General features: G+C 46.4%; 2 protein-coding genes across 7 annotated transcripts in view; one reads left to right on the plus strand and one right to left on the minus strand.

Annotated features, from left to right (window-relative positions):
* The first annotated feature begins 305 nt into the window (after positions 1-305).
* Positions 306-24,529, plus strand: Lig3 (DNA ligase 3). 2 transcript variants are annotated; one of them, XM_036197428.1, is made up of 20 exons: positions 306-479; positions 2,587-3,140; positions 5,265-5,408; positions 7,957-8,157; positions 8,914-9,065; positions 9,681-9,847; positions 9,962-10,039; positions 10,655-10,823; positions 12,327-12,482; positions 14,186-14,317; positions 15,022-15,101; positions 15,958-16,045; positions 16,328-16,405; positions 16,647-16,770; positions 17,628-17,770; positions 18,053-18,127; positions 18,416-18,562; positions 19,457-19,664; positions 20,284-20,405; positions 21,384-24,529. In XM_036197428.1, exons 2-20 carry the CDS (start codon positions 2,591-2,593, stop codon positions 21,615-21,617), a joined length of 3,048 nt encoding a protein of 1,015 aa, XP_036053321.1. In that variant the 5' UTR covers positions 306-479; positions 2,587-2,590; the 3' UTR covers positions 21,618-24,529. The 2 variants fall into 2 exon arrangements, with proteins under 2 accessions (XP_036053321.1, XP_036053322.1); XM_036197429.1 differs by having other exon boundaries at positions 7,960-8,157.
* Rffl (ring finger and FYVE like domain containing E3 ubiquitin protein ligase) overlaps positions 24,059-26,535 on the minus strand; it is a 74,142-nt gene continuing 71,665 nt past the window's right edge. For all 5 annotated transcript variants that reach the window (XM_036197435.1, XM_036197432.1, XM_036197431.1 and 2 more), the window contains one exon: positions 24,059-26,448. In XM_036197435.1, coding sequence (XP_036053328.1) covers positions 26,267-26,448 — 182 coding nt within the window. In that variant the 3' untranslated portion in view covers positions 24,059-26,266. The remainder of the gene's footprint in view (positions 26,449-26,535) is intronic.

Consider the following 26,535-nt stretch of genomic DNA (forward strand, 5'->3'; position numbering starts at 1 on the left):
CGGGGCCACCGTCCCCGTCGCTCCTTCACGGTTCCTAACTACCTTTTTAATTAAAGCAGTCTCTTTTTAACTCGGCAAAACGCGTGTGGACAGGAATACAAACTAAAGGTGCAACGCCTCGATCTTTCCTTCCCTGGGCTCACTGTGATAATTTCTCAATTACTGTCTTCACTCTCTAAGAATCTGAGACATTCTAGGAAGTTCAGGTCCGCAGCGCCCCAAGCCGCCCCTGAACCCCACAACGCCTCAGTTCAAGCCCCGCAGACCGGAACGGAACAGCGACACACGTGGCGGCCGGAGGGGGCGGGGTCGGAAGGCGGAGGCCCGGCTCGGCTACTGCGCCTGCGCGCTGCCACTGGTTCAAGGACCCGTATTTAAAGAGACAGGCGGTCTAGTCATCGTGCGAAGCCCGCGGCCTTGTGGGCTCCTAGTCGGGAGGCCCGTGTGGACCGTCGGAGCCTGGACAGCCGGGAAGGAAGGTGAGGGGCGGCGCGGCTGGGCGCGGGGCGCGGGGCGCGGTGTGGAGAGGGATAGGGCCGGGGCCGAGAGCGGCGTGGCTGGAGAGCCGGTGGCTCCTCCCCCGCCCGCCGCTCAGCCTGGGGGCACACCCTCCATGACGTGGCGGCCCCCGGGGAGCCCACGGGAGGCCCGCGGCCCCTGAGACCCCAGGCGGGCACCGGGGAGGGCAGGATGCCACCCGCGCCGGAGTGGGCGTCCCCCAGGGCTTCGGGGTCCAGCCTTGGCCGGTCCCTCCCCGCGGCGGCGGCTCCCCGGCCGAGCCTGTAGGCAGAGCGGCGTGCTGTTCTTCCCGGCCCGGGCGCCTCCCCGCGCCGCTGGGCCCCGGTGGTTAATTGTCCTGTCCCGGGCTCTTGGGATGGGGGCTGCACTCTGTTCTCCACATTCTGCGGAAAGTTGAACTCCTACCCGCCCCTAGCTCCTCCTCGGCCCTGCGGTTCTTCAGTTGCTTCTCTTAAACGTGGGGCTTGTGTGACCCACTATGAGCCTCCCAGAGTCGTACATCGTCAAATACACAAGTTTGGTATACATTCTCCGGGAATTCAGAACTCCACACCAGCCCGCCCTCGAATTCTTTGTAATTCTCCTAAACACCCCATGCGGTAGTCCTAATGCTGGGGATTCTTTTCATTTTGAGACGGACGGGCTTGCTATGTATCCCTGGCTAGACTTTAAATTTACTAAGTAAACCAGACTATCTGGCTTCGAATGTACACAGCAACCCTCTGCCTTTGCCTTCTGAGTGATGAGATTACAGGTGAGAACCACCATAATTAGCTCGTAGTCCTGTTATAAAAATAAAACTGGGCCCGGGTGTGGTGGCACAATGCCTTTTACCTGCACTCAGAGTGCCACCCTGCTTTACAGAGTGACTTACCGGACAACCAAGGGCTACATAGAAAGATCATGTCTCAAAAAACAAAAAATAAATAAACATAAAATAAATGCAAACCGGGTGTGGTGATGCATACCATTAATCCCATCAGAGGGAGGTGGATCTCTGTGTGTTTGAGGCCAGCTGGTATACAGAACGAGTTCCAGGAAAGCAAGGGCTGTTACACAGAGAAAACCCTGTCTCAAAAAATAGAAAAATAAATAGATAAATAAATTGAAGTTAGGCTTGGTGGCTCATACCTATAATCCCAGAACTGGAGGCAGGAGGATTGGCTGTTTGTGGTCGGCTTGTTTACACAGCAAGTTGGAGGAAACTGAGCCACCTGGTATCTGTCCCCTAACCCACGGCCTCCCATACTATTCCTTCCACAGTACACCTGCTGTGCTGTGTGCTGTGTAACACTGCAGTGAGTAAAGTGGGCTTTCTGTTGACATAATAGCCATTTTGCTTCACAGAAGTGTGTAGACTAAAAATAGTTTCTAGTATATTGGAATTTAAACTATAAAGCTACTTAGTAATTATAAATATAAGAAGGGGTAGGTATAATCAGTTTCCACTTGGATTGATTCATCCATCACTTCCTTTGAGTCTTACAGTTATTTCAACTTTCCCTGATTCAGGTTGCTGAATTTAGCAAGCGAATTGCTTATCCTGTTTCTAAGGATTTTACTCTTAGAACAACTACAGATGAAATAGGAGCAGATGGGTAAAGTACCTTGCTCAGGGTCACACTGCTGATAAATGGCTGAGCAAGGTTTTGAACTCAGGCAGTCAGTCTGATTATAGGCTCTGATGAGTTGCTTCTCAAAGGAGTGCTTCTTCTGAAATTCCAAAGCTGTTATAGTGGCTTAATTATTTTCTAAAGGTGACTCATGTGTTATATTTCATAGGGAAACTTCATAAACACGATGTAATTTTTCTTGGTTATTAAGACAGTGCTTCAGAATTTTGGTAATATTTAAAGGGCACCATCCATTATTAGTATCTCATGTTGTTGATGTAGCATGTCCCTTTGGAAACTGGTGTTTCCTGTATTGGAACTCTATTTTAGCCTAGGTGAATGCATTGGGAAGTGCTTGATTAGTCACAAGCTCTGTATGAGATTATGGCCATTAAGAAATTGGAAGCCTGTCTTCTTCATGTCTTTGTGTTTGTATTCTCACCCTTTCATGCAGCTATATGACTTTGGCGTTCAAGATCCTCTTCCCAAGAAATCTTTGTGCCCTTGGTAGAAAAGAACTGTGCCTGTTCCCAGAACAGGATCACTGGCCTGTTGTTAGACAGTTCAACCAGTGGTCGGAAACAAATCTCCTTCGTGGGTACTGCCTCCTCCAAAGAAGAAAGCCTGTACTATCTTTCCAGGGAGGTCATCTAAGACTGCGTGCCACCCACCTTGTTTTCTTCCCAGGGTCGCATGTGGGACTCTGTACTGGCCCCTGTGAGATGGCAGAGCAACGGTTCTGTGTGGACTATGCCAAGCGGGGCACAGCTGGCTGCAAGAAATGCAAGGAGAAGATTGTAAAGGGCGTATGCCGTATTGGCAAAGTGGTGCCCAATCCCTTCTCAGAGTCTGGGGGCGATATGAAAGAGTGGTACCATATTAAGTGCATGTTTGAGAAACTGGAGCGGGCGCGGGCAACCACAAAAAAAATCGAAGACCTCACAGAGCTGGAAGGCTGGGAAGAGCTGGAAGATAACGAAAAGGAGCAGATAAACCAGCACATTGCAGGTAGGGTGGAGAGCCTGCTTTCCCAGCTTGCTGGTGCTAATAGAAGAGGGTACAAGGAGACTAGTGTCTAGGAGATTTCTTTCTCTGTGTGTCTTGCTTGGACATAATTTCAAATTCACAGAATAGTTATAAGAATACAATTAGTAACAAGAACACTCACATTCTCTTTACACAGATTTCCCTCTTGATACTAGTCAGTTTACTTTATCATTTCTGTATATGTACTTGCTCTCTACATATCTGGCTTGTTTTTATTGAGCCATTCAGAGAAAGTTAGGTCATCAGGCCCAGGAGGTACTCCACCATGTATCGTAAAAAATAGGATCTTCTCTTACATGACCATAGTTTATCTGTCAACCTCAGTAAACTTTACCTTGTTGCAATACTTTCTTAACTGTATACTGTTTTGTCAGTTGACTGGATGCTATAATTTAGTAGTACATTTTCTTCTGTTCCAGGATTCAGGTGTAGAATCAGATTAGGTACTGCATTTAATTGTCATATCTCTTTGGCCTCCTTTACTCTGCAACATTTCCAGAGGGTCTTTTGGGGTTTTGTTTTTTGTTTTTAGATGTATTCTTGCCATGCCGTGTAGCTTGGGCTGGCCTCACACTTGGAGCAATCATCCTGCCTTGTCTCTACAGGACTAAGATTATAGGCTTGTGTCACCAAGTCTGGTACTCTATGGTCTTTCTTTTTAGATGTTGATTTTTTTTTTTTTTTTTTAATTAAGAATAAAAGACTGGCTACCACTATTTTAGCTGTCAACTTGCTGTCTTTATGAACTTGTAGATTACTACGTTTTGTCAGGGACCTAAGTTCATTATGGTACTTAATTGTCTCATATTTGGCTTCTATATCCTGTATACCCTAGTTTCTCCTCTCTCTCTGTCTCTGTCTCTGTCTCTCAGCAGTCTTGCTGGTAGCCCTAGCTGACCTTAAACTCTCATTCATTTCTGCATCATCCTCTCAAGTCCATAAGTTACACACATCTGCCAACCACACCTGGTGCGTCCTTCTCCTTGAGTTTTAGCTAGGTGAGGTAGCACAAACCTGCAGTCCTAGTTAAGGACTCAGGAGTGAGTTTAAGACCTACTGGGCCACATTTTGTAAGTGCTTATGTATTAGGCATAAGAGGATGCTCTTGACTTTCTTCTATATGTCCTCCCCTAGCTGTGGCAGTAGCCATTCCTCTGAGGAGTCCAAATTCCCATTAATGGAAAATAGTTTCAGAAACCAAAATCTGGATACTGTATGTCTCATCATCTTAGGGTATCTTTGCTTCTAAGTCCTTGGAACAGACAACTAGAAAGATATATGCATGCATATACACAAAATCACATATATTTTATATATATCACAACACATATATGCTTACTCCTCTATGCATATCTGAGGACTCTTAGAGTCTCTAAAGTAATAGATCTAAAGGCTGTGGCTCTAAAGATGGACCTCTATTCTTATTCTCAGCCTCTATTACTGACTATCTCATTAAGGGAAGGGAAGTGCAGTCAATAGGCGTTTTCCTCCCTGTGCCAAACAGGCATGCATGGTTCCTGTGCTATCCCACAGAGTTAGGTCTAAGTTTTAGCTACCAAAATGTGATTACTGGGGCTGGAGAGAGGGCTCAGCATTTAAGAGCAAAGGTGGCTTCTTCTAGAGGACCTCAATTTAATTCCTAGAATCCACATGGCAGCTCATAACCATTTGTAACTCTGATCCCAAGGGATCCAATGCCCTTTTCTGGCTTCCCTGGGTGCCAGGCACAGACATATGTGCAGGCAAAACACCCATTCATATAAAAATAAAAATCTTTAAAAATAAACTATTGTTTTCCCAAATCTGTACTTTAAGAAATTATTATATATTAGATAAGAGGTGGGGAATTTTGATGAAATATCAAGTTACCAGTAGAGGCAAATGATCACCAAAATACCCTTTTCTTCTCTCTGTCCAATACCCTTTTTTTACCTTCTCCCAACACTCAAAAAGACCAGCCAGCCTGGGGTCATAGTACAATAGAAATTTACCAACCAAAGATTTGGGAGCTGTTGATAAAATCCCCAAAAGCTTCCTCAACGGTCTTTCTCTGAAGGACATTTTTGTTCTTTGTGGGTCCTGTAGAACTGTCTTCTAAGGCAGCTGGCACACCAAAGAAGAAGACCGCTGTCCAGGCTAAGCTGACAACCACTGGCCAGGTGACATCCCCAGTGAAAGGTGCTTCGTTTGTCACCAGTACCAATCCCCGGAAGTTTTCTGGATTTTCCGGTAAGATGGGTTAGGGTTACTTTCCCTGTTAAGGCCCTCCTTTGCTTGGCGTCTCTCCTGGTAGTATAGCCATAGCTAACTCAGTGCTCCACTGGCATAGCATTTCCTTGTGTACTTTGATCTCTGTTGTAGCAAGGAACATGTTGGTTTTGTCAGTACTTCTTCCACTGGAAGTTACTACCTGGGTCAAAAAGATTTTTCTACCCAGCTCTTTGCTTCTTGGTGTTTTGTTGTTTGATTGCTTGGATTAAGTTGGTTTGGTTTGGTTTTTTGGTTTTTGGTTTTTTTGAGCTGAGTATTGAACCCAGGGCCTTGCACTTGCTAGGCAAGTGCTCTACCACTGAGCTAAATCCCCAACCCTTGGTTTGGTTTTTAAGACTGGGTTTCTTTGTGCAGCCCTGGCTGTCCTGGACCTCACTCTGTAGACCAGGATGGCCTTGAACTAACAGAGATCCGCCTGCCTCTGCTTCCCGAGTGCTGGGATTAAAGGTGTAAACCACCACCGCTTGGCTATTTCTTTTAATGACATAATTCTGAGAAGTTGTTCTCCAAACTTGCCTGAACTGGAGATGGGAGTGTAATGCATAGAACATTTTTCTTTGATTTTTTTCCTTGATAGTCATTGCCTATATATTCTTATGGTGGAGATGTACAAGCTAGGACCCAGAAGGAAAATCTAAACAACAGGTGTCTTGTTCTTTTAGAAGACAGTAGAGCCCAATGATAAAGCAGGTGGACTTGGGAATTAACAGGCTCTGGATTCAGATTCCATCTCCTATCTCTTGTTTATGTCTCAGCAAGATAAAGAGTAATTTGTAAACATACACACACATGGGTAAGTTATTTCTGTTGTATAACAAACCACTGTTCACCGACATGGAATCTGTACAACTTTGCTAGAACCTATACTGCTGATGGGAATAGAGAGGGGCCGTTTATTGGCTATAGGTAAGAGAAAGCATTGGCCTGTGGACTTTTGTTCTTCACTTAACCTGAAGAAATGCTTTTCTATTATGCTCATTATGCTCATTTTATGAATGAACTGAAGTTCAGGCTCACAGTGGAGCTATTATTGCACTGATGTCTGTTTGTCCCAGTGGTGTGTTATTTTTCCTATACACTGTATTCTGTTTTATTGTCTGAGATTTAAACAGTTCTTATGACTGGCTCAGTTGAAGAAAATAATAAAATGAAACCCTTTGGAGTTTCATTTACTTGAGTAGTTTGGAGGTTCAAAGAAGCCTAGATGTGAAGTCAGGAGAATTGAGGTTTGGCCCATGCTTGACAGCTTGGTGCTTTGAGCAAGCCTTCACCTGTTTGAGTCTCTGTGACTTTGGCTGTGAATTAAGACATTAGTCCTGCCATGAGGACTGTGGGATATGTTACAAAAATTATGCCTGGATCCGTAGGAGTTTTGCATGTACACACGGTTAATTTGTTCTGTTTAAGAGAGAGAGTCTTGGGCTGGAGAGATGGCTCACCTGTTAAAGGCTGGACTCACAACCCAGAAATGTAAGAGAAAGGGGTTTCTGTCCAACCTGTTCTGAAATTAAGATCTTCCTGCTTCAACCTTCTGGGTGCTAGAAATAGAGGCATGTCCTGGTCTTTGGCGGTTTTATTATGTAAACACTCAGGTTTGTTTGTTGGTGGTAGTAGGCCAAGTCAGGGCTGCAGAAGAGTCCTGTGACAGTAAGAATGACCAGACTCTTGAAGGACTCTGGTCTTGTGCATGGAGTTTAGAAGAGCTGGAAGGAATAGGGTGCTCTCCTGGAACCTAGCTAAATACTATGCTTTGGAAAGATCCCTGCCCCACAGCAGATGTAGATTCCAGGTCAGAGGTGACAACAGATTTACAATGTACAAAACCCAAACAAGAAGCCTTGTTAACAGCTCCTAACGCAAACAGCTTCTACCTTGGCCTTGTAAAGGGCCACAAAGAGGTGAGAAAGAATCACCAAGGATTCTCTCTCTCAAAATAAAACTGCCTTTTATTTTGATAATAAGAAAAAACAAACTAGAGTGCACTGGTGGGTCCTGACTCTTGCTGGCATCCCTGTCTTGGCTCTTTTACCAAAAAGGTAGGTGGTCTTGAGAGTGTCTGCTCTCAGGCCTTGGTCTCATCCTGAGAGGACAGTGAACTCTAACCTGTCAGGTTTGCAATGCCTCTGACAACCCACAATGGCAATAATTTCAACATGTCCTTTAGTTTCTTCTCCCTTTCTCATCCCAGCTTTCTGGAGTCAGAATCACAGTTGTTCTGAGATCCCCTCGATGGATTGTGGCATGAAGCAGCCTTTGTTCCTATGTGAGATGCTCACATAGGCAGATGCTTCTCAGTCCAGTCTTCAAGCAGTGGTATTTGAGCCAATTACTTGCCCTCCATATCTGTACTTGTGACATGGGTCCAGTACATCTACTTCCAGTGACTCATTGGGAGAATTAAATAAAACTACATACAAAGCCACAGCAAAATTTTCATTTTCTTCCTTCCTCTTTGTGCTTCATAAAAATGAAAAAAGTGAATCATGTGTATTGTTTCTCTCTCTAGCAGCCAAACCCAACAACTCTGAGCAAACCCCCTCAAGCCCTGCCCCTAAGACAAGTCTGTCTGCACGTAAATGTGACCCTCAGCACAAAGATTGTCTACTTCGAGAGTTCCGGAAGCTGTGTGCCATGGTAGCTGAAAATTCTAGCTACAATACAAAGACCCAGATCATCCAGGACTTCTTGCAGAAAGGCTCTGCAGGAGGTAAGGCTGTGAGCATCTGAGTATGTTTTCTCTCTGAAAAGCTCAGAACCATGACCAGCTTTATGGGCATACACATCGGTGTCTTAATTCTTGATAATCTTGAAATGGGATCCTGTAGTTGTAATTGTCACCAGACCTTGCATATTATATAGCCAATTCTGTGCAGGGTGCTTGGCCATTTTCTTCCTCAGCTCTTTATTTTGTCCTCAGGAGGCAGAAGAACCCATTTGCCAGTAGAGAGTCCGCTTGCATATGTGATTAGGTGAACCACATGCTGAGTGTAGAGTAGAATCTCCTGACTGTTTCTTTCATAGATCCAGAAAATTGTCACTTAGTATCTGTTATATCATCACAAATTGAGAGTCAGGGCTTTGCCAGTGGGAGATCATAAGGTAAAAAGGTGAGGCAGACCAAAACCATAGCCACTGACCACCGCTACTAATACATGCAAGGAGTTGTGGGAAGCAGTCCCTGCCCTTTTGTGTGTGTGTGTGTGTGTGTGTGTGTGTGTGTGTGTGTGTGTGTGTGTGAGAGAGAGAGAGAGAGAGAGAGAGAGAGAGAGAGAGAGAGAGAGAGAGAGAGATAGATATTTAGGTAGGGCTGTCCAGGAATTGACTATGTAGACCAGGCTGGCCTTGAACTCACAGATCACAGAGATCTGCAGGCTTCAACCTCCTGAGGGCTGGGATTAAAACTGAGTACCACACACCTGGCAACTCCATTTCTGAATGGAATTTTCCTTCCTTTTGTTTTCAGATGGCTTCCGCGGTGATGTATACCTAACAGTGAAGCTGCTGCTGCCGGGAGTCGTGAAGAGTGTTTACAACTTGAACGATAAGCAGATTGTGAAACTTTTTAGCCGCATTTTTAACTGCAACCCAGATGAAATGGCTCGGGACCTAGAACAGGTCAGAGGCTGGTGTAGGGAGGCCACGCCCCAGGTGGGACTCTGCCGGGATAGCTTTCCCACAGCCAGTTTTAAAAATAACTGAGCACATACTGGTGTAGGGAACTGAAACTTATTGAACACGATTCTGTTAGACTAGGGAAGCTGAGTGTGAGGACACAGCTGTTCCTTTCTTAAGTTTGATAACTGAAAAAACGTACCACTGCCAAGCCACAAAAGGCCTTATTTGAAAAGTCAGGACTTAAGACTTCCTTTTGTATCTCCTGGGGCTATTCTGGGCTTTATTTGCTTGCTTGCTTTCCCTTGTTCTGTGGACTTCCCATTCATCTTTGGCTTGTTTGTGACTCCAGCCTTGGTGCCATGGACAGTTTCTACCCAAACGTCTACTATTGGAAGGACTGTGCCTTAGGTCAGATTCTTAAACAGGAATCAAATTGGCTTAGTGCTATGTCTTTACTCAGCTAAAGCAAGTGGGTGTGGATAGATAGGCCCCTTCTAGGAACTGGCTGGGAGAGAGTTCCTGAGAAATACTTTGGGACAGGAGCTGTGGTTGAACTCTTGATTAGTCCCGAGCTCCCTGGGGTTGCAGCAGTGGCATTTTGGTTTTTGGAGACAGGGTGACGTGTCAGAGACGATCAGAGTCTTCTTTGAGCAGAGCAAGTCTTTCCCCCCAGCTGCCAAGAGTCTCCTCACCATCCAAGAAGTGGATGCATTTCTCCTGCACCTCTCCAAGCTCACCAAAGAAGATGAGCAGCAGCAGGCCCTGCAGGACATTGCCTCCAGGTCGGGGAGCTGCCCTATTCAAACCAGACCCAATGGGGATAGACTGCTCTGGGAAGGAAGGTTTGGGGATCAGAGTTCTTCAGAGATCAAGCAGACTATGCCTCTTCTCTTTAGGTGTACAGCCAATGACCTTAAGTGCATCATCCGGCTGATCAAACATGACCTGAAGATGAACTCGGGTGCAAAACATGTGTAAGTACCATAGCTCCCCTGACAGGCTGAACTGCCAACTTCCTCATTCTCCACTGCTCTCAGGACTTGGGAGACCTGCTACAGATTTGAACCCTAATTGTTATTTCCTGTAGGACCCTAACTCACCTCAACACCCATTTTCTCACATGTAAAGTAGAGATAGCTATCTTTAACACAAAGCTGCTACAACTGAAAGCCTGAAACAGGCTTCTTGCCCATTCCAGCTCCATTCTCTGCCAAGGCTGTACCAAGTAAGGCACAGGGTCTCAGAACCCTGAGTGTTCTGTCTTTTCCTGTGCCAGCTTTGATTTCCAACCTTTTGACTTTTTAACATCTACAAAATTCATGCTCAAGAATTGTTTATTCAAGTTACAAAAAAAAGGAAACTAGAAAAAAACCTTAGTGTTTTAAATAAATTTAACCATTTTGTGTTGGAGCACATTCATAACTCTCTTTGGTTCCATATGACCACTGCTGTAGGTTAGAAACATCTTCAGGTTAAAGGATGGAACAAGAATACTTCCCCAGCATCTCTCCTGTCTGTGACAGACTGCTACCCTAAGCCATAATGTCAGATGTAGAGGTTTGTTTCCTTTCTCCTGTCGCCCTTGGCAGGCTAGATGCCCTTGATCCCAATGCTTATGAAGCCTTCAAAGCCTCACGCAACCTGCAGGATGTGGTAGAGCGGGTCCTTCACAATGAGCAGGAGGTGGAGAAGGACCCAGGCCGGCGACGGGCTCTGAGCGTCCAGGCCTCACTGATGACTCCTGTGCAGCCCATGCTGGTAAGGAACACTGCCTTGTCCCTGTAATTCATGTCTCCAAGTTGCTGGCACCTGAAAGGGGGTGGCAGGCAAGGGCTTTTTCTTGTAGGTTGCCTAGAGAAGTGTGGGAAGAAGAGTGGAGATGAGCAGAGCAGGGCTAGGCTGGGAAGTAAAGGTGCAGAAGATGACAGTGACCTAGTACAACCTCAGCCTAGTGTCCAGCACTGCCACCAGCAAGCCTGGGCGGGGCACCCGGCTTCCTTTTGCACTCTACTTTCCTGTGGGGGTGGCATGTGAGACTGAGTAGTTTAGTATCGTACTTGAAGACAGGGATGTGCTCAGTAGCCCCCACGGCTGTGACCTCCTGCAGGATAGCTCAGAGCTGGCAACAGAGCCAGGCCTCTTGTGGCAGCAACAGCTCATGGAATAAAGCCTCACTCCAGTACATAACTTGGACCTCTGCGCCTTTAGTGAGGATGGCTGTCCCTTCTGTTTTTCTGTGTGCAGCAGAGTCAGCATCTGCTGCTATGCCATTGCTGTGAGTCCGCTTGGGCTGTTCAGGGGTATACAGAGAAGAATTCTTTTTCTTTTTTTTCTTTGAAACAGCCTTGAATACTAAATCCTTGTGTTAGGCTTTTATGTTTGGGATAGGGAAGAATTCTCTTGCTACCAGAAATATAGGATAGCCAGTGCCAGAATAGTGTGGTCTCCATGCCAGGGACAGAACCACCTCCCTCATCTGAAGAAGAGTCTTCTCTGTCTTCTATGGGAGTGCTTCCTAGAGACCTTGTCACAGCCTTGTCTGAAGAATAGTGTGGATTGCATGCTTAGTGTTAGCACACAGGCTTGGGAGGAGGACATATGCACATCTGAGTCTGACTGTTTACTGGCTGCCTGACCTTCTGTGAGTGCATAACCTCCCAGACTTCCTGTTCTCTCCTGCAGCATTTGTCATGTATGGTGTCATCAAAGATGAAATGACATTGTGTTTTGTGGCCTGACAAGAACTCTCAAAATGGTAGTTACTGTTTGGGTCTGGCTGGTGCCAGTATGTGAGTGAGTGTGTCTGTGTCTGGGTATCCTGTCCTATCAGTCTCAGATTACAGTCACCCTGCTAGCCTCACTGTCACCATCACTTACACTGTGATAGCAAGTATGTTTAATAAGCCAGGTGCCTTGTAAGAGCCTAACCATTGAGAAAAAAAATCTTACTTCAGAAGAATTTTATTTATTCTAGAATGGATAGCATTTATCTTTTTCAGAATGCAAACTGTTAAACCAACTCTGGTGATGGATGAGCTATTTTTTATTTGAGACAATCTTGCTGTGTAGGCCAGGATATCAACTGGTGACTTTATAATCAGAATATAGCATTGCCCGGCCTTTTGCAATACCATCACCCCTTCAGCAGCAGTCTGTCCTGAGGCAGTTCTGGAACCCAGTTCGGTCCTGACAACCCCAGCCCCAGGCTCTGCTAAGGAGTCCCAGTTGAAGGGATCCAGCATTTCCTTTCTCCATCCTAAGGCTGAGGCCTGCAAGTCCATCGAGTATGCAATGAAGAAGTGTCCCAATGGCATGTTCTCTGAGATCAAGTATGATGGTGAGCGAGTCCAGGTGCATAAGAAGGGGGACCACTTCAGCTACTTCAGCCGCAGTCTCAAGCCTGTCCTGCCTCACAAGGTAAAAAGCCTGCAGCCAGGACTTTCTCCTTGCCTCTAAGAACCACCAGGCCAGAATCGCGGGGTCTTTCCAGCTGTGCTTTATAGAAGGGAATTTGTTTCTATCTGTAAATGAATGGAGGGAATTCATTCCTGGACCCTTCCAGTTTGAAAGGCTGCTCAGCTGGGACAGCCACAGAGCCCAGACTTGGGTTAGTGGGCAGGAAAGAGCTCCCTGGATGATGCAACGCAGACAGCGAGCTCAGTGCAGATCTAGTGTTTTCTGTGTCTCCTGTGCTCCTGGGCTAGATGGTTCATGTAAAAGGGGCTGTTGTGCTATCATTTGTTAGCTTGCTCAACAAGTATTTCTCAAATGCTATGCACTGTTGTAGTTAGTGGACATATAAACAGTAGTTATACAAACAATAGGTGAAAGTTCTGACCTTCAGGGAGCTTGTAGTTTAAGTACACAATATTGTGGGGCTCTCTGGAATCCCTGATTCCTGCCCTAATCAGAATTGATAGAAATTAGGAACCGCATTCATTCCTCAGCCCTTCTCAGCTCCCAGGGCCAGTCTTTTGAGGTCTATGGGAGAGAAACATCTGGGTTATATGGCCCTAGTAGCTTGTGAGTAAATGGAATTTCTAGCTTTGCTTCCCCTTTCTTTCTCAGTTCTGACTTGGTTTCTCAGAGTCTGTACATTGGGGAATGTGTTGTATGGTCCATTAGAGACCTGTAGCTAGGCCACTTGTTTTATGGGTTCAGCAAGAGAGCTGGGCAGTAGTGTTTCATGGAGCTGTAAGTGCAGTTCATTTGTTCCAAGGGCACTGAAACTGATCAGGAGCTGCTGTGATCAGGATGGTGTTAGGCAGAGCCTCTTGTGACCCTGGGACATTTGAACACAGCCTTCTTGAATATGTCTTCTTTACCTTTCTAAATATTGCAGATTGAACCTATGCTTACAGAAGCTAGGCAAGGGCTTCACACTAAGCTATGTTCCCACCTCACAGTCCTTTGGCTCTAGAAGGGCTGGGTTGGGGATAGAAGGGAATAAGGACAGACGATCAGGTCTTCCTTATCCCACTCCATATCCTAGGCAGTGACTGCTCTCAGCTGAAGAAGTAGACCATTGTCAGGCTCTTTGGTATCCTCTGTCAAGGAATACCTGGGGTTGCAATGGGATCTATCCCACTGAGCAGTCAGAAATTAGGGCTCTGCTTCTGTTAGGAAACATCCAGTCCCAGGGCCCATACTCTGAAGACAGCAGGGGCTTCAGAGCTCCCATTTAGAGAAGACTCTGTTCTCATTGCTCACTGTTTGAGGGCTTTGTTTCCCACATTCCTGTCCTCCACCGATAACACCAATCTTCTGTAATGGACACTAGTCTCTACCTGCCCATTGTTCCTCTTCCCTTTCCTCCCATATTTGTCTACCTCCATGTCCTCCTGACATACTGTTTCTTCCTTTTTCCTCCAAACCGTCTGTATAGCCCATAAACCATGACTCAGAGTAGGCTGACCATCTGCTGGGTCTAGACAGAGGTAATAAACAGATAGCCTGGTCCCCTTTCAGGGAGGACTGACCCAGCCTAGCTGTGCATTTCACCCATTGCTTGGGCTTCCATATGCTCTCTGTACTATTTTGCCTGGGCTTTGATCACTATGGCTTGGTTTTAGGTCCTAACTGCCAAGTCATCCTTGCCAAAGCTACCTTTCTACTTCCAGGTGGCCCACTTTAAGGACTACATCCCTAGAGCTTTTCCTGGCGGTCAGAGCATGATCTTGGACTCCGAGGTGCTCCTGATTGACAACAACACAGGCAAACCACTGCCCTTTGGAACTCTGGGAGTGCACAAGGTATATACTCAGAGTCCTGTGTGCAAAAATGTGCTGTTAATCTGAAAAGGGGGTGAAGGATAAGTCACTTAGGACAGGGCCTGTTCCTTTTTTTGTTCTTCTATAAAAAGGAGTTGCGGGTTGGGGATTTAGCTCAGTGGTAGAGTGCTTGCCTAGCAAGCACAAGGCCCTGTGTTCGATCCTCAGCTCAAAAAAAAAAAAAAAAAGGAGTTGCTTATTAGGAACCAACTTAGAATTGAGTTGGTTTCAGTTCAGCATGTTTTTCCATCACTGTAACAAAATACCAGAGGTAACTATTCTATAAAGGAAAATAGTTCTAGAGGTTATGGTCAGGGAATACAGGGGCCCATACCCTTAGATCTGTACTAATGCAGGACATCATGGCAAGAACGTGTGGCTGAACAAAATCATTTACATCATGAACGGAAGAGCACAGAGAGGGAAAGTGCCACAATCCCTTTAAGAGTACACCCCTCATGACTTAAGACCTTCCCTACTTCACCACCCTGGGGGCCAAGCCTTTAACACTTGGGCCTTTAGGAAATGATGGTGTTTTGAAGTTTAGTGAGCACCATCTATGGAATGTTCTATGGCCCGGGGCCTGCAGAGCACCAAACAGGACTGTCTACTGGGGGCTGCAGAAGTGGACTGCTACTCCCCTGATTCCATGCCCACATGTACCTACTGCCTCATTTCCTCTACAGAAAGCTGCCTTCCAGGATGCTAATGTCTGCCTATTTGTTTTTGATTGTATCTACTTTAATGATGTCAGCTTGATGGACAGGTAAGTTAGTGTTGTGATGTTTTCTGTGTGTGTGTTTTTCATGTTTTGCAGCACTAGGGATGAAATCCAGGGCCTTACATGTATTAAGCATATGCTCTACCATTAGATTTTACTCCTAGGCTGCCATCTTTAAATCCAGACTCTATCTGCACTGGAGATTTATATGATTTGGACCTATAGAAGCTTCAGTTAGGAAAGAGATAGGCTAACATTTGGGCATCTATCAGCTTGTAGGGGATGCCATGAGTGAAGTATCCAAGGGAGAACTGGCAGTCTGGAGTGAGCTGCATCCATAGGCTTAGACCTACACAGCTGATACTTGTCCTTTACGCATTTAAGATGTCTCCTTAATCTTGTTTCTATAGCTGCTGCATCCATGATTAAGAAAGAAAATGGAGAGAATTGATGGAGAGGGGTCTTGAAACCTGTACCAGCCTTGTGTTATGCCCCACACCTATTAGGCATGGTGTAGAAGTGGTGTCAGGCTGTTCACTCAGAGGCTAGCCACCCTGGGGGTTAGGGTAAGACAGAGTGGGGCATTGGCACAAGAGTTGTAACATTATTCAGGTAGGACCAGAACTTGTAGACTGGACTAGAGACTGGTGTTCTCTTGGCTCAATAGAGGAGAAAGCACAGCTATGAACTGGCTGTGAGCCATAACTCACAGAGGTCCATCTCCAGTGTTGATGAGTCCTTGCAACCCTTGACAACTGAACTGTTCATATAGGAGTTTGAATCCATACCTGTCCCTCTCCTGAAGCATCAGTTTGATCATTGGGCACTGACTGTCCTGTGTTAGAATTCCTGCTAGGGGTGGAAGGGAGGCTCTTTCCCTCAGCTCGGCTGTTTCCCTTAGGCCTCTTTGTGAGCGACGGAAGTTTCTTCATGACAACATGGTTGAAATCCGTAACCGGATCATGTTCTCAGAAATGAAGCAAGTCACAGTAAGTGAAGTTCCAATCCTAGGCGGGGATCTGATGGTTTTTAAACAGCAGAGAACCCCATGGGGTGTGAGAGGATGAGGCTTGGGTATTCTTTTGTGGGGTCAATCTATTGCTTAATTGTCTTCACTCTGAAGGGCATGGAAGTCTTTTCCTAGGTAAGCAGTCTCCATCTCAAAGCCATAGCAGCTCTTTAGTACCTTTTCCTTACATCTAAGTACGTTCCTACCTACGTGTATAGAATTGAACACTGTCCATTCTCACATTGTCTGCATGTCTCCTCAGAAAGCCTCAGACCTGGCTGACATGATAAACCGAGTGATCCGAGAGGGCTTAGAAGGGCTGGTGCTGAAGGATGTGAAGGTAAGATGGCTACACCCTTGTCTTCTCCTGCTGGAGATGACAGAGGCACTGGAGGGTGGAGAGAGTTAAAGCTACATGGGAGTCTTTCCTACTTAACAGGGGCAGGCCAGTCCTGGATCTGAAAATGGCTTTGTGTGTCCTGTAGTGCCTGGATACAGAGATCTGGCTGGGCCACAGTGGTGAAAAGACCTACCCTCATGGAATTTCCATTCTCTGTGATCTATTTATTGTGTCCCCTTAGGGTACATATGAGCCTGGGAAGCGGCACTGGCTGAAAGTTAAGAAAGATTATTTGAACGAGGGGGCCATGGCTGATACAGCTGATCTGGTGGTTCTTGGGGCCTTCTATGGGCAAGGGAGCAAAGGTCAGTGGCTTTTGGTCCCTGTGGTGGTACTCTATCAGAAGACACACACTGGCCTCCTTGCTAGCTTGATCTGCTGGTCACGGATTGCTTGGTCCTTGGGATCGGGGCCCTGATCACATCAGGCAGTGATATCTGGGATCTACAGGCTGACACACAGAGGTCCGGTAAGAAGAGCAGATGCCCCTCCTAAACCTTTTACCCTAAATTGATCACTAACACCTACATGGTGCAAGAAGAGAAGTGACTCCCACACGTTGTCCTTGACCTCCACACACACTACACTGAGCACGTTTGAATATGGGCATATGATTGGCTACACACAAGTAGACACTCACAAAAAAATATAAAAATGTTTTAAAAAGGGAAAGTAATGAAAAATGAAGTTGGTCAGGAATACCTTCTGCTGTCCTGACACAAGGAAGCTCAATACCAGCTGTTTCAAGGCCTGACAGCTTCCTCCTCCAAAAACTCAGTTTCCTGACTGGGAAGAAAGATGAGGTCTGAGGAACAGACACTTAAGGTGGTATACCAGGCTGTGTCTGCTGTGTGTTAGGCACTGTCCAGTTCCTCAGAGCCCAGGAAATTATTGAGTGTGGTCACTTTAACACCCCCTTTTTTGGGGAGGATAGAGTTTCTTTGTGTAGTTTTGGAGCCTGTCCTGGAACTCACTCTGTTGACCAGGCTGGCCTCGAACTCAAGAGATCCTCCTGGCTCTGCCTTCTGCGTGTGGAGATTAAAGGTGTGTGCCACCACTGTCCAGCTACTCTTAACACTCTTGATGCTAAGGCCCTTCTCCAACCAGCCTATTATGGGCCCTGCCCATTCTAGCCCACACTCAATTCATGTTCCCCTCTCAGGTGGCATGATGTCCATCTTCCTCATGGGCTGCTATGACCCTGACAGCCAGAAGTGGTGCACTGTCACCAAATGTGCTGGAGGCCATGATGATGCCACACTTGCCCGACTGCAGAAGGAGCTAGATATGGTGAAGATCAGCAAGGTGAGGAAGGCTTTGGGTTGACCCTGGCTCTGACAGTCTTCACTCCCAAGACACAGGCTGTGCTTTGGGGAATGAGGTCTTCAGGTCTCATTTTTAATTCAGTAAGGAGCTTGCTTCTTAGCCATAGGAGCAGGATTAGGCTTTAAAATCTCAGAGATCCTACCTTGTGGATGATGGCCTGTGTCCTGTGGGCCACAGCCTCTCTGGAAAGGAAGGATCACCTGGGGTGAAGGGTCATCCTTTTTAGCTAAGCCACATTTCACAGTGTCTTTTCTCCATCAGGATCCCAGCAAGATACCCAGTTGGCTGAAGATCAACAAAATCTACTATCCTGACTTTATTGTCCCAGACCCAAAGGTATCAACTTGATAGTTTGTGGCCCCCACCCCAGAAGTAGTATGTAGTTCTCCAGTGCCACACGAAGTTAGCCCAGAATGGGACTTGGTTATTCAGCCATCGTTGAGGACTCTTAGTAGAGGAGAAGCAAATTCACTTGTCCAAGGGCCTGTTGTAGAAGGACCTTAAGCAGACATGTCTCCTGGGTGCCAGCGAGAACCTGTGTGCTTTGACCTGGTTGACACTGTTTCTGGCTGCTGAAGACTTCCTTCTTTGCTATAGATAATCGACCTGTTTTATTCCTGACAGAAAGCTGCTGTGTGGGAGATCACAGGGGCAGAATTCTCCAAAGCTGAAGCTCACACTGCTGATGGGATCTCCATCCGATTTCCTCGCTGCACACGAATCCGGGACGACAAGGACTGGAAATCTGCCACTAATCTCCCCCAACTCAAGGTGCTATCTCCTTGGCTTTCTAAATGTCCTCCACCCCACTGTCTTGCTCTTATTGGGCATCTGGCCTATTCATATGTCATTTGGCTTCTTATCTCTGTGACAGAACAAGGAAAGCAGTTAGAGTTGAAACTTCGTCCCACCTCACCCTCCTCAGGTCTCCTAAAAGGCCTTCTAGCTCCCCACAGCCTGTTTAGGAGTTGCCCCAGGCCACAGTCCTACTTTACTAATTAAGAACTGAGGTTTAAGGGCTGGAGAGATGGCTCAAGGTGGCTCAAGGGGGTTAAGAGCACTGGCTCAGCTTTGATTCCCAGCATCCACACTGCAACTTACAACTGTCTGTAACTCATTCTAGGGAATCCGGTACCCTCTTCTGGGCTCTGTAGGCACCAGACATTTACATGGTACATAGACACACATTCAGGCAAACACCCATACTTTTTTTTTTTTTTTTTTTTTTTTTTTTTTTAGAAAAAGAACTGGGATTTAGGCAGAATGTAGTATTGCACACCTTTAAAATTCCAGCACTCAGGAGGCAGAGACAAAGTTTCTCTGAGTTCAAGGTCAGCCTGATCTATATGGTGAATTCCAGGCTAGGCAGAGCTACACAGTGAGACTCTGTCTCAAAAACAAAAACAAAACAAAACTGTGGTTCATCTGAGTCTATAATCTTAGCACTGGAGAGGCTAAGACAGGAAGACCTTAAGTTTAAAGCTAGTCCAAAAAAATAAGGTAAAATAAAATAATTTGGGGGCCACAGAAGGTCACTTGCACCACAATTACTCAGGTTCCAGGGTCCTACTTTGTTCTCCAGCTGCATGTGCCAGGTACCACTCATCTCAGACGCATCAGGTCAGGGAAGGGATGACAGCACCTAACATCCCCCCCACTTCTTAGGAACTGTACCAGCTGTCCAAAGAAAAGGCAGACTTCGCTGTAGTGGCTGGAGATGAGGGGAGTTCCACTACTGGAGGTAGCAATGGCGAGAACGAGGGCGCTGCTGGATCTGCTGAACCCCACAAGGCCCCCAAAGCACCTCCCAGTAAGTCCTCTGCCAGTGGCAAGAAGACCGAACAGAAGCTGAATAACCCCACTAGCAGAGGTGGTAAGTAAGAGGGCCTGAGGTGATGGAGAGGGATGTGGGTAGCAAGAGATGGTAGCGCACAGGCATACATTTTGATTCTGCCATCCTATGAGTAGGTGTCCATTACAACAGACATTCAGTGCATTTCTGGCATGTGACTAGCCATGGGCCAGAAACTCTTTTACCAAGCAGCCACCCCTTAACTATTCTGCAAACCTGAGTGACAGAGTACCAGGGAGAGCTAGGCTGGCTGGGGAATGAGCCACCTTGGAGCTGAAGGGTCTAGCTGATAACCTCCTCCCCCTTTTTTTCATGGTCATAGCAGAAGTGCCTGACCCATCTCTGGGCTCCCCCTGACTTCCAGGACCATCAAAAATTCCCTTGCCCACTTCCTTGTTCTTGGTTTAGTATTAGTTTTGACGATTTTTGTATGGCCAGGTTTCTACACCAGGCTGGCCTCTAACTCACTATGTAGCCCATAATGACCCTGAACTTCTGAGCCTTCTGCCTCTACCTTTTTAATGCTGCTTGGATTATAGGCATGTCCCAGTTCATGCAATGCTAGGGATTGGACCTAGTGCCTCATATATGCTCAGCAAGTACTTACTAATTTCATGCCCTGACCTCTGCTGTTCTGCAGGAAACAGGGTGATTCCAAAGTCTTCCCCAATGAAATCAGGAGACAAGCCGCCCATAAAGTCTTCTCCAGTGAAAGTGGGGGTAAAGAGGAAAGCTGCTCATGAGACCCAATGCCCAACAAAGGTGAGGATAAGAATGGTGCATCAGACAGGCCGGTTTGGTTGGCTCTGGGTCTGGAATTCTAAGTTCCCATGTATGAAGTTGAAAAGATGTCTGTATTGGTCTGGGGGAAGGCTACTGGAGCCCTTCCTTTCCTGTTCTGGGCAGATGAGCAGTTCTGCTGCTCCACCCCATGCCCTCTTGTTGCCTTGCAGAGGCGGCGGGCCAGCCAGAAGCAAAGAGGAAGGCGAGCTGTGTCAACAGGCAGGAGATAGAGCCGGCCTAGCAGGAGAGGCGGCAGGGGCCCAACCAGCTGCCAGTGTTGTTACAGTTCACATTAAAAAAACGAAGCCCAGTCTGGGTGTGGGGTGCAGCAGTGTGTTTGTGTCTCTCGGAGCAGGCCCGCCCAGCAAGGAGAGGGAGAGTGCCATGGCATAGACAACTCCCAGCTAAGGAGCCTATTTTCCCTTTTGTTAGTCCCTGGTCTGGCAACATGTTTAGTCAGAGTCAATGGAGAAACATCAACAGAGATTGCACCCCTGCCCAAACAAAAGTACAGAAGTTGAAATCTCAGGGCCTGAAGCCACTTCTCAGTAGAAATCATTCCCATCTCTCTTCCCTTCCTGAAGCCCTTGAACTCATCCACACTGATGAGCAAGACTCCTAGGCTCTCTATCTAGGTAACTGCAGAGCAAACTCATCTTTGGGAGGTATTTTGCATTGGGTGGCTCCTGGAGACTCCCCTTTTCCATATCCTGGCCTCAGATGTTAGAGCCCATCATTTTTTCTTTTTCTCCTAGTCAGGGACAGGAGGGATTGTCAGACCTGGGTCAGGCAGAGTGGCTAGAGGATGGGTTAGCCATACCTCTGCCTTTTCTTCAGGAAACCATCTCTGTCCTAAATCCCAGACTCTGTGAATCCCTGGCTGTCCTGTATTCTGGTGGTGAAGTCCCACCTGCACCCAGTATAGGGCTCACTCTGCATGGACCACTCTGTTTGCAGGTGCTGTTGGATGTCTTCACTGGGGTGCGGCTCTACTTGCCACCTTCCACACCAGACTTCAAACGGCTCAAACGCTACTTTGTGGCATTCGACGGGGACCTGGTACAGGAATTTGACATGGCCTCAGCCACACATGTGCTGGGTAACAGGGACAACAACACTGAGGCCCAGCTGGTCTCTCCAGAATGGATTTGGGCATGTATCCGGAAACGGAGGCTGATAACTCCCTGCTAGAACTTTGGTCTTTCTCCTTGGACTGTCCTCACTTGCCCACTCTACTGCAGGAGGCTCTGCCTGGATGGTAGGGGCCTCTTTGCTAAGCAGTGTACCTTTTATACCCTCCAACTCTTCACGGTCCTTCTGGACCAGGAGTTAGTTGCTGTGGGCACAAGCAATTCTCTTGCTAGTTTAACTAGATCTTGCAGATCTGGGTGCTAGCTTTGCCTTCTTGCTTAAAAAGAAGCCAATCTTAGTCGTTTGAGGTGCTGATAACCAACCTAGACCCTTATGCATGCCAGGCACAGTGTCCTGCCATTGAACTACAAATTTTATAAGTAAGAAATCTTAAGCCAGGCATGGTAGTGCATGAGGAGCAAGAAGTCAGAGGGTCAGTTCAAGGCTAGCTTTGAACAAAACAAAACAAAACAAAAAACAAAAGCATCCTTTTTCCCACAGTTCCACCTCCAGTTTTCCTCAGTGACTAAGGATGAAGGCTCTCCTTTTCACTTCCATGTGCATTTTTTTTCCTTTTTCTTCCATGTGCATCTTAAAAGCTGTATTTAAACTGTCCTCAAACACTTCTTGTATGTGGCAAACCTTAATTATGTCTGGTCCCATTTGCTAGGCTGAGCCTCATGTGAGAGACAAAGTGGACTTCAATGATTGCAGTTCCCAGGTCCCAGCTCAGAGAGAGAGGCTGTCATCTATAGGAAAAGTGGCCTCCTTAGAGATAGAGGCTCCTTGAAGGAGGATTTGCCTCCTCAAAATCTGGACTACTGTAAGGAGTACAGATCCACAGCCAGGAAAATCTGCACACCCTGCTTACCAAGGCTGGCTCCTGTGACCTGTAGCAGATGTACTTGAAAGGCAAAAGAAAGAGGACTTCTGTGCACAACTGCACATAAAGAGTCCTATTTTACAACAGTGGAAGTGTCCTAAACTAGCCTCATCTGGTTGTCAAGCTCTTGAAATGTGGCACTAAAGACCTCATTTATGACTTCAAATGGTCTCAAGTCAGCAGTGACCATCAGTTTTCCAAGAGGAAGGGGCAGAGGCACTGCTCCTGAATCACGGGACAACTGTCAGTAACCTCAGATGCCTTATGGAACATGAGGCACAGAACCTGGTACAGATGTTATCCGGGAGGAGGCCTGGCTTACCACCTTGCATGACAAAGTTCACACTTGGCTCTGAGCATGGGCTTCTCCAGGTACTGTGGTAGACTGGCTTCCACACCTATGCTGTGCCACCTCAAAGATCAGTTCTCTATTCTTCAGCAGGCTTATCTGTCATCTCCTGTGAGCTCGGTCACCGTGACCAAACAAACCTCTTAAACACTTGTGTGGGCCTCTAAGATACAGACATACCACCCTGTGTATTCCTAATACCCTACTAGGACGTTGCTTTCTAGTCTGGCTTTGCCTTTCACCTACTGTTTAAGATGTGCAGAGGGGAGGACACAGTGAATATAGATGCTCTGACAACTAGGGCAGAGTAGGTACCACTCAGTCTGGTGAGTAAGATACTTTCTAATCCACCCTCAAGGCAAAAGCACTTTTTGCTTTGAGCACTTGTCTGCATACATCTCCAACTTCTTTGGACCAAGCTGCTAGGTAGAGAGCATCAAAGACAACTCTTCCCCACCAACAGGGCCAAAAGTTCAGCCCCTTGCCCCTTGAATGCCTTACTATGTCACTGTCCAGTGTTTGTATGTTTCTTCCAGTCTTTTTGACATACTTCTCTCTGCAGGGAGATTAGACAATGTGTATACCTTTGTATCTTTTCCTGTCTTTCCACCCAACCCTAAGCAATATCACCCTAAACCTCCCCCACTCTCTCCAGCCTTTGTTTACATGGTGCCAGCTGATGACAGAGTGGTCATCACTGGATGCTGAACAGGTCAGCCTTTAGCAAGATTTATTCTCTTTAAGAGATAGGGTAGAATCTTGTCTCATCCAACTCTCCAGGAGATGATGTACTCCTCTCCCCTCCCCTTAGACCTAGTCAGGTAGTTTGGTATAGGCCTGTGCTTATTTTGCTGTCTGCTCTTTAGGCTGGGCCAACCTTTGAGCCATACTTGTCTGTCACAACTATATCTACTTAACTGGCTACCTAGCTGTCCTGGTGTTCCTTTCCACTTAGCTCTTGAAGGCCCTTTTCCAGTGGGACAGTGTGTAAATAATTTACCTGGTGCTTCCCATTTGCTCTTGAGAGTCATCCTTACACTAGCTCCACTTCTAGTCTGTTCCATAATTTCCCCCACACACTCTTGTGATCATAGGCAAGTCACCACACACAGCAGGGGTACCTTGACCAAGACCAGGTGGCCCAAGCATCTCCCAGAGTGGAATGCGATCTTGGAAGAGCAATACCTCTGTGCACGTGGCCTGATGCTTGCCTACTTTTACTAGTACTTTGTGGCCTCTGGCATCATCCCCACACCAGATGGGACAGGCATCTGTATTTAAACTTTATTACAAAATTATAAAGCAGAGCTCTGTAACAAAAAATACACATTTAGGTTTGCTTTTTAACACCCAGGTGAGAAAATCTTAATATAAGCCACTTGGAGTAACACATTCACATCCAAGAGATTAACAAATTTGTACAATATAGACTATTAATTCCTTTACAGCTTATTAGTTTAGAACCGGCTATTCCAACCTATGAACCAGTCAGCTGTCCATCTTTTAAAACTAAGTCTCAACTGAAATCTTGGCGCAGTCCCAGCAAAAGCCACAGAATAGTTGGAAGGATTAGGTGTTTCTATGTTAATTAAGAACAAGGATCCGTGAAAAACAGAAAGGGGCTCAAGTATTTAAAAAAAAAAAAAAAATCAGGTTTTCTATCTGGGTTAGATGCTAACTGAAATGGAATCTTAGAATTCCAACTTTCATTTGGTGTTACAATAAAAAACTTGTTTGACATCTGGTCTTTTTTCCAAAAGAAAATACCAAAAGATAAAAGAGATTTAAAGGTAAGTTCTTTCTTCAAAATAAGTAACATCAGCTGTTACTCGGGTTGCTAACAGGCCATCAGTGTATAATTTCTGTTCCTGTCTAGGAGGTAGGGCGGTAAGGCCTCAGAAGAGAAAGCAGTCTTAAGGAGGGAGAGCCAGCTTTGAAGTCTTGTTAGGTCTTACTGAGCTGCATAATCAGACCTGTTTCACAGTGGTGTCCCAGAGCAGCAAAATCGGTGGGCTGTGCTAAACTGAAGACATTGTAAACTACAGTACCTACTACTCAGAAAGGGAGGAAAGGTAGTCTTTGTGGAGGAATCTCGTGGTTCCTGACACCTGCAAAGGCTTTGACCCAAAATCTAGCCATCTGGACTTAGAATGCAGAGGTAAAGTGGCCTGGTGGCTCTGACAACTACTTCATGTAACTATTTGATTCCCCTAAAGGGATTTAGTGGTTAACGATGGGAAGAAAGCCTAAGTATTCAAATAGCCCCCTTAGAGGTGTCCCTCTGCTTTCCAGGGTCATGAGTGGTTCTTCCAGTCTCACTCAGCTGCACAGTGGAGGGCAGTGGTTTTTATCCAGTGCTGAGGGTGCATCCCACAGAGGAGCACAGCTCCTTCTGTGCTTTGTTGAGCTGTCCCAGCAAACACCACTGAAACCCTTCAGCCATGTCAGTGTAAAGACCCCACGAGGCTGGAATCATGATTCAGAAAAGGCTTTGTTCTGACCTACCCAAAAGGCTGAGAAGCAGCCATGGGCATAGTCCAGCCTTATTCAGCACCATCCAGTGCCTCATACACTGTCCTGCATGTCTGCTCTCCAGGAACAGAGCTCTTTGCCTAAGTTCCTATGCCTTTGGTAAGCAAATTTAAAACCCAAAAAAGAGAAACAAATGGTTTTTTCTTTAAAAAAACAAAAAACAAAAAAAAAACCTTTAGCCTGCTGAAAAAAGGATCTGAACCCAAAGATAAACAGAAAGCTATTGCCTCCATTGCTCTTTCTTCATCATCCAAAGAGAAGCAGTAGAGATGACCCACGTACCACCTCTTAGGGCCTTCCCAGCAGTTTAGGGGTCAGGTCAGCAGACTGATCATTTCCAACCCCAACACTTAACAGAAGGGACTCAACTTAGAAATTTTTCTACAACATTTAGACTTAATTTCTCACCAGAGATCAGCCTAACTGATCCAAATTCTGACCTAGGGAATACTATTGGTCTGGTTAACATATTTTGGTCCATAGAAACAAATGGATTTTAGGCAATGTAGCAGATTTAAAACATGCAGGAAACCAGAAATTTAAATCCAGATGTGCTGGGGGAAGGGAACCATTTCCAGCAGGACTTTTGATTGATGAAGCAGGAGGAGTAGTATATGGGATGTGTGAAATGTGTCTTAGGTTCTCAGGAACGGGGGAAGACATGATCCAAGCTCTGGAAGGTCCTCTTCATTGTTTACCATCACCACCCAATAATCAGAGAAGCAGGCACTCACCCATGTGATCTGAATCAGTTCCCACTGGCTTTGGGCTCTGACATCTTAGAGGTATACCCATGGCAAGACAGGTATGCCAGGTACCTCTGCTTGTCCTGATCTTAACACTGCCAGTTTCTCAAAATAAACTGCCTTTGTGCATCGGACCAACCCTGAGCCCAGACACTTTGGGCTATGTCCTATAAGGCACTGAAGAAGCCAATGCTAGCCCTCAAGACCGGAAGACGTGCACTGCTCGGATGACATACTGCCGGCAGATAGGACATTCGTTCATGCGTTTGCCACACTTGGTACAGGTCACCATATGGCCGCACTCCAGCAGAACACAGTCAATGGGTGAGTCCATGCAAATCTTACACAGGTTCTCCTCCAAGCCAGAAGGCACTGCTCCCCCTGGACAAACAAGGCAGAAAAGAAGAAAAGAATGTGTCTCAGTGTATTAGGGCTACAGGGAGCAAACCATCAAATCCACACTTCCCT

The sequence above is a fragment of the Onychomys torridus genome, chromosome 8 (assembly GCF_903995425.1).
Source record: "Onychomys torridus chromosome 8, mOncTor1.1, whole genome shotgun sequence".
Lineage (NCBI taxonomy): Eukaryota > Metazoa > Chordata > Mammalia > Rodentia > Cricetidae > Onychomys > Onychomys torridus.

Bases quoted from the DNA above. Each gene is read 5' to 3' on its own strand.
- Lig3 (XM_036197428.1), top strand. From the start codon at position 2,591: ATGACTTTGGCGTTCAAGATCCTCTTCCCAAGAAATCTTTGTGCCCTT. The intron at 9,066-9,680 runs GTCAGAGGCTGG...TTTTGGAGACAG, and splicing joins TGGCTCGGGACCTAGAACAG to GGTGACGTGTCAGAGACGAT. The intron at 9,848-9,961 runs GTCGGGGAGCTG...TCTTCTCTTTAG, and splicing joins CTGCAGGACATTGCCTCCAG to GTGTACAGCCAATGACCTTA.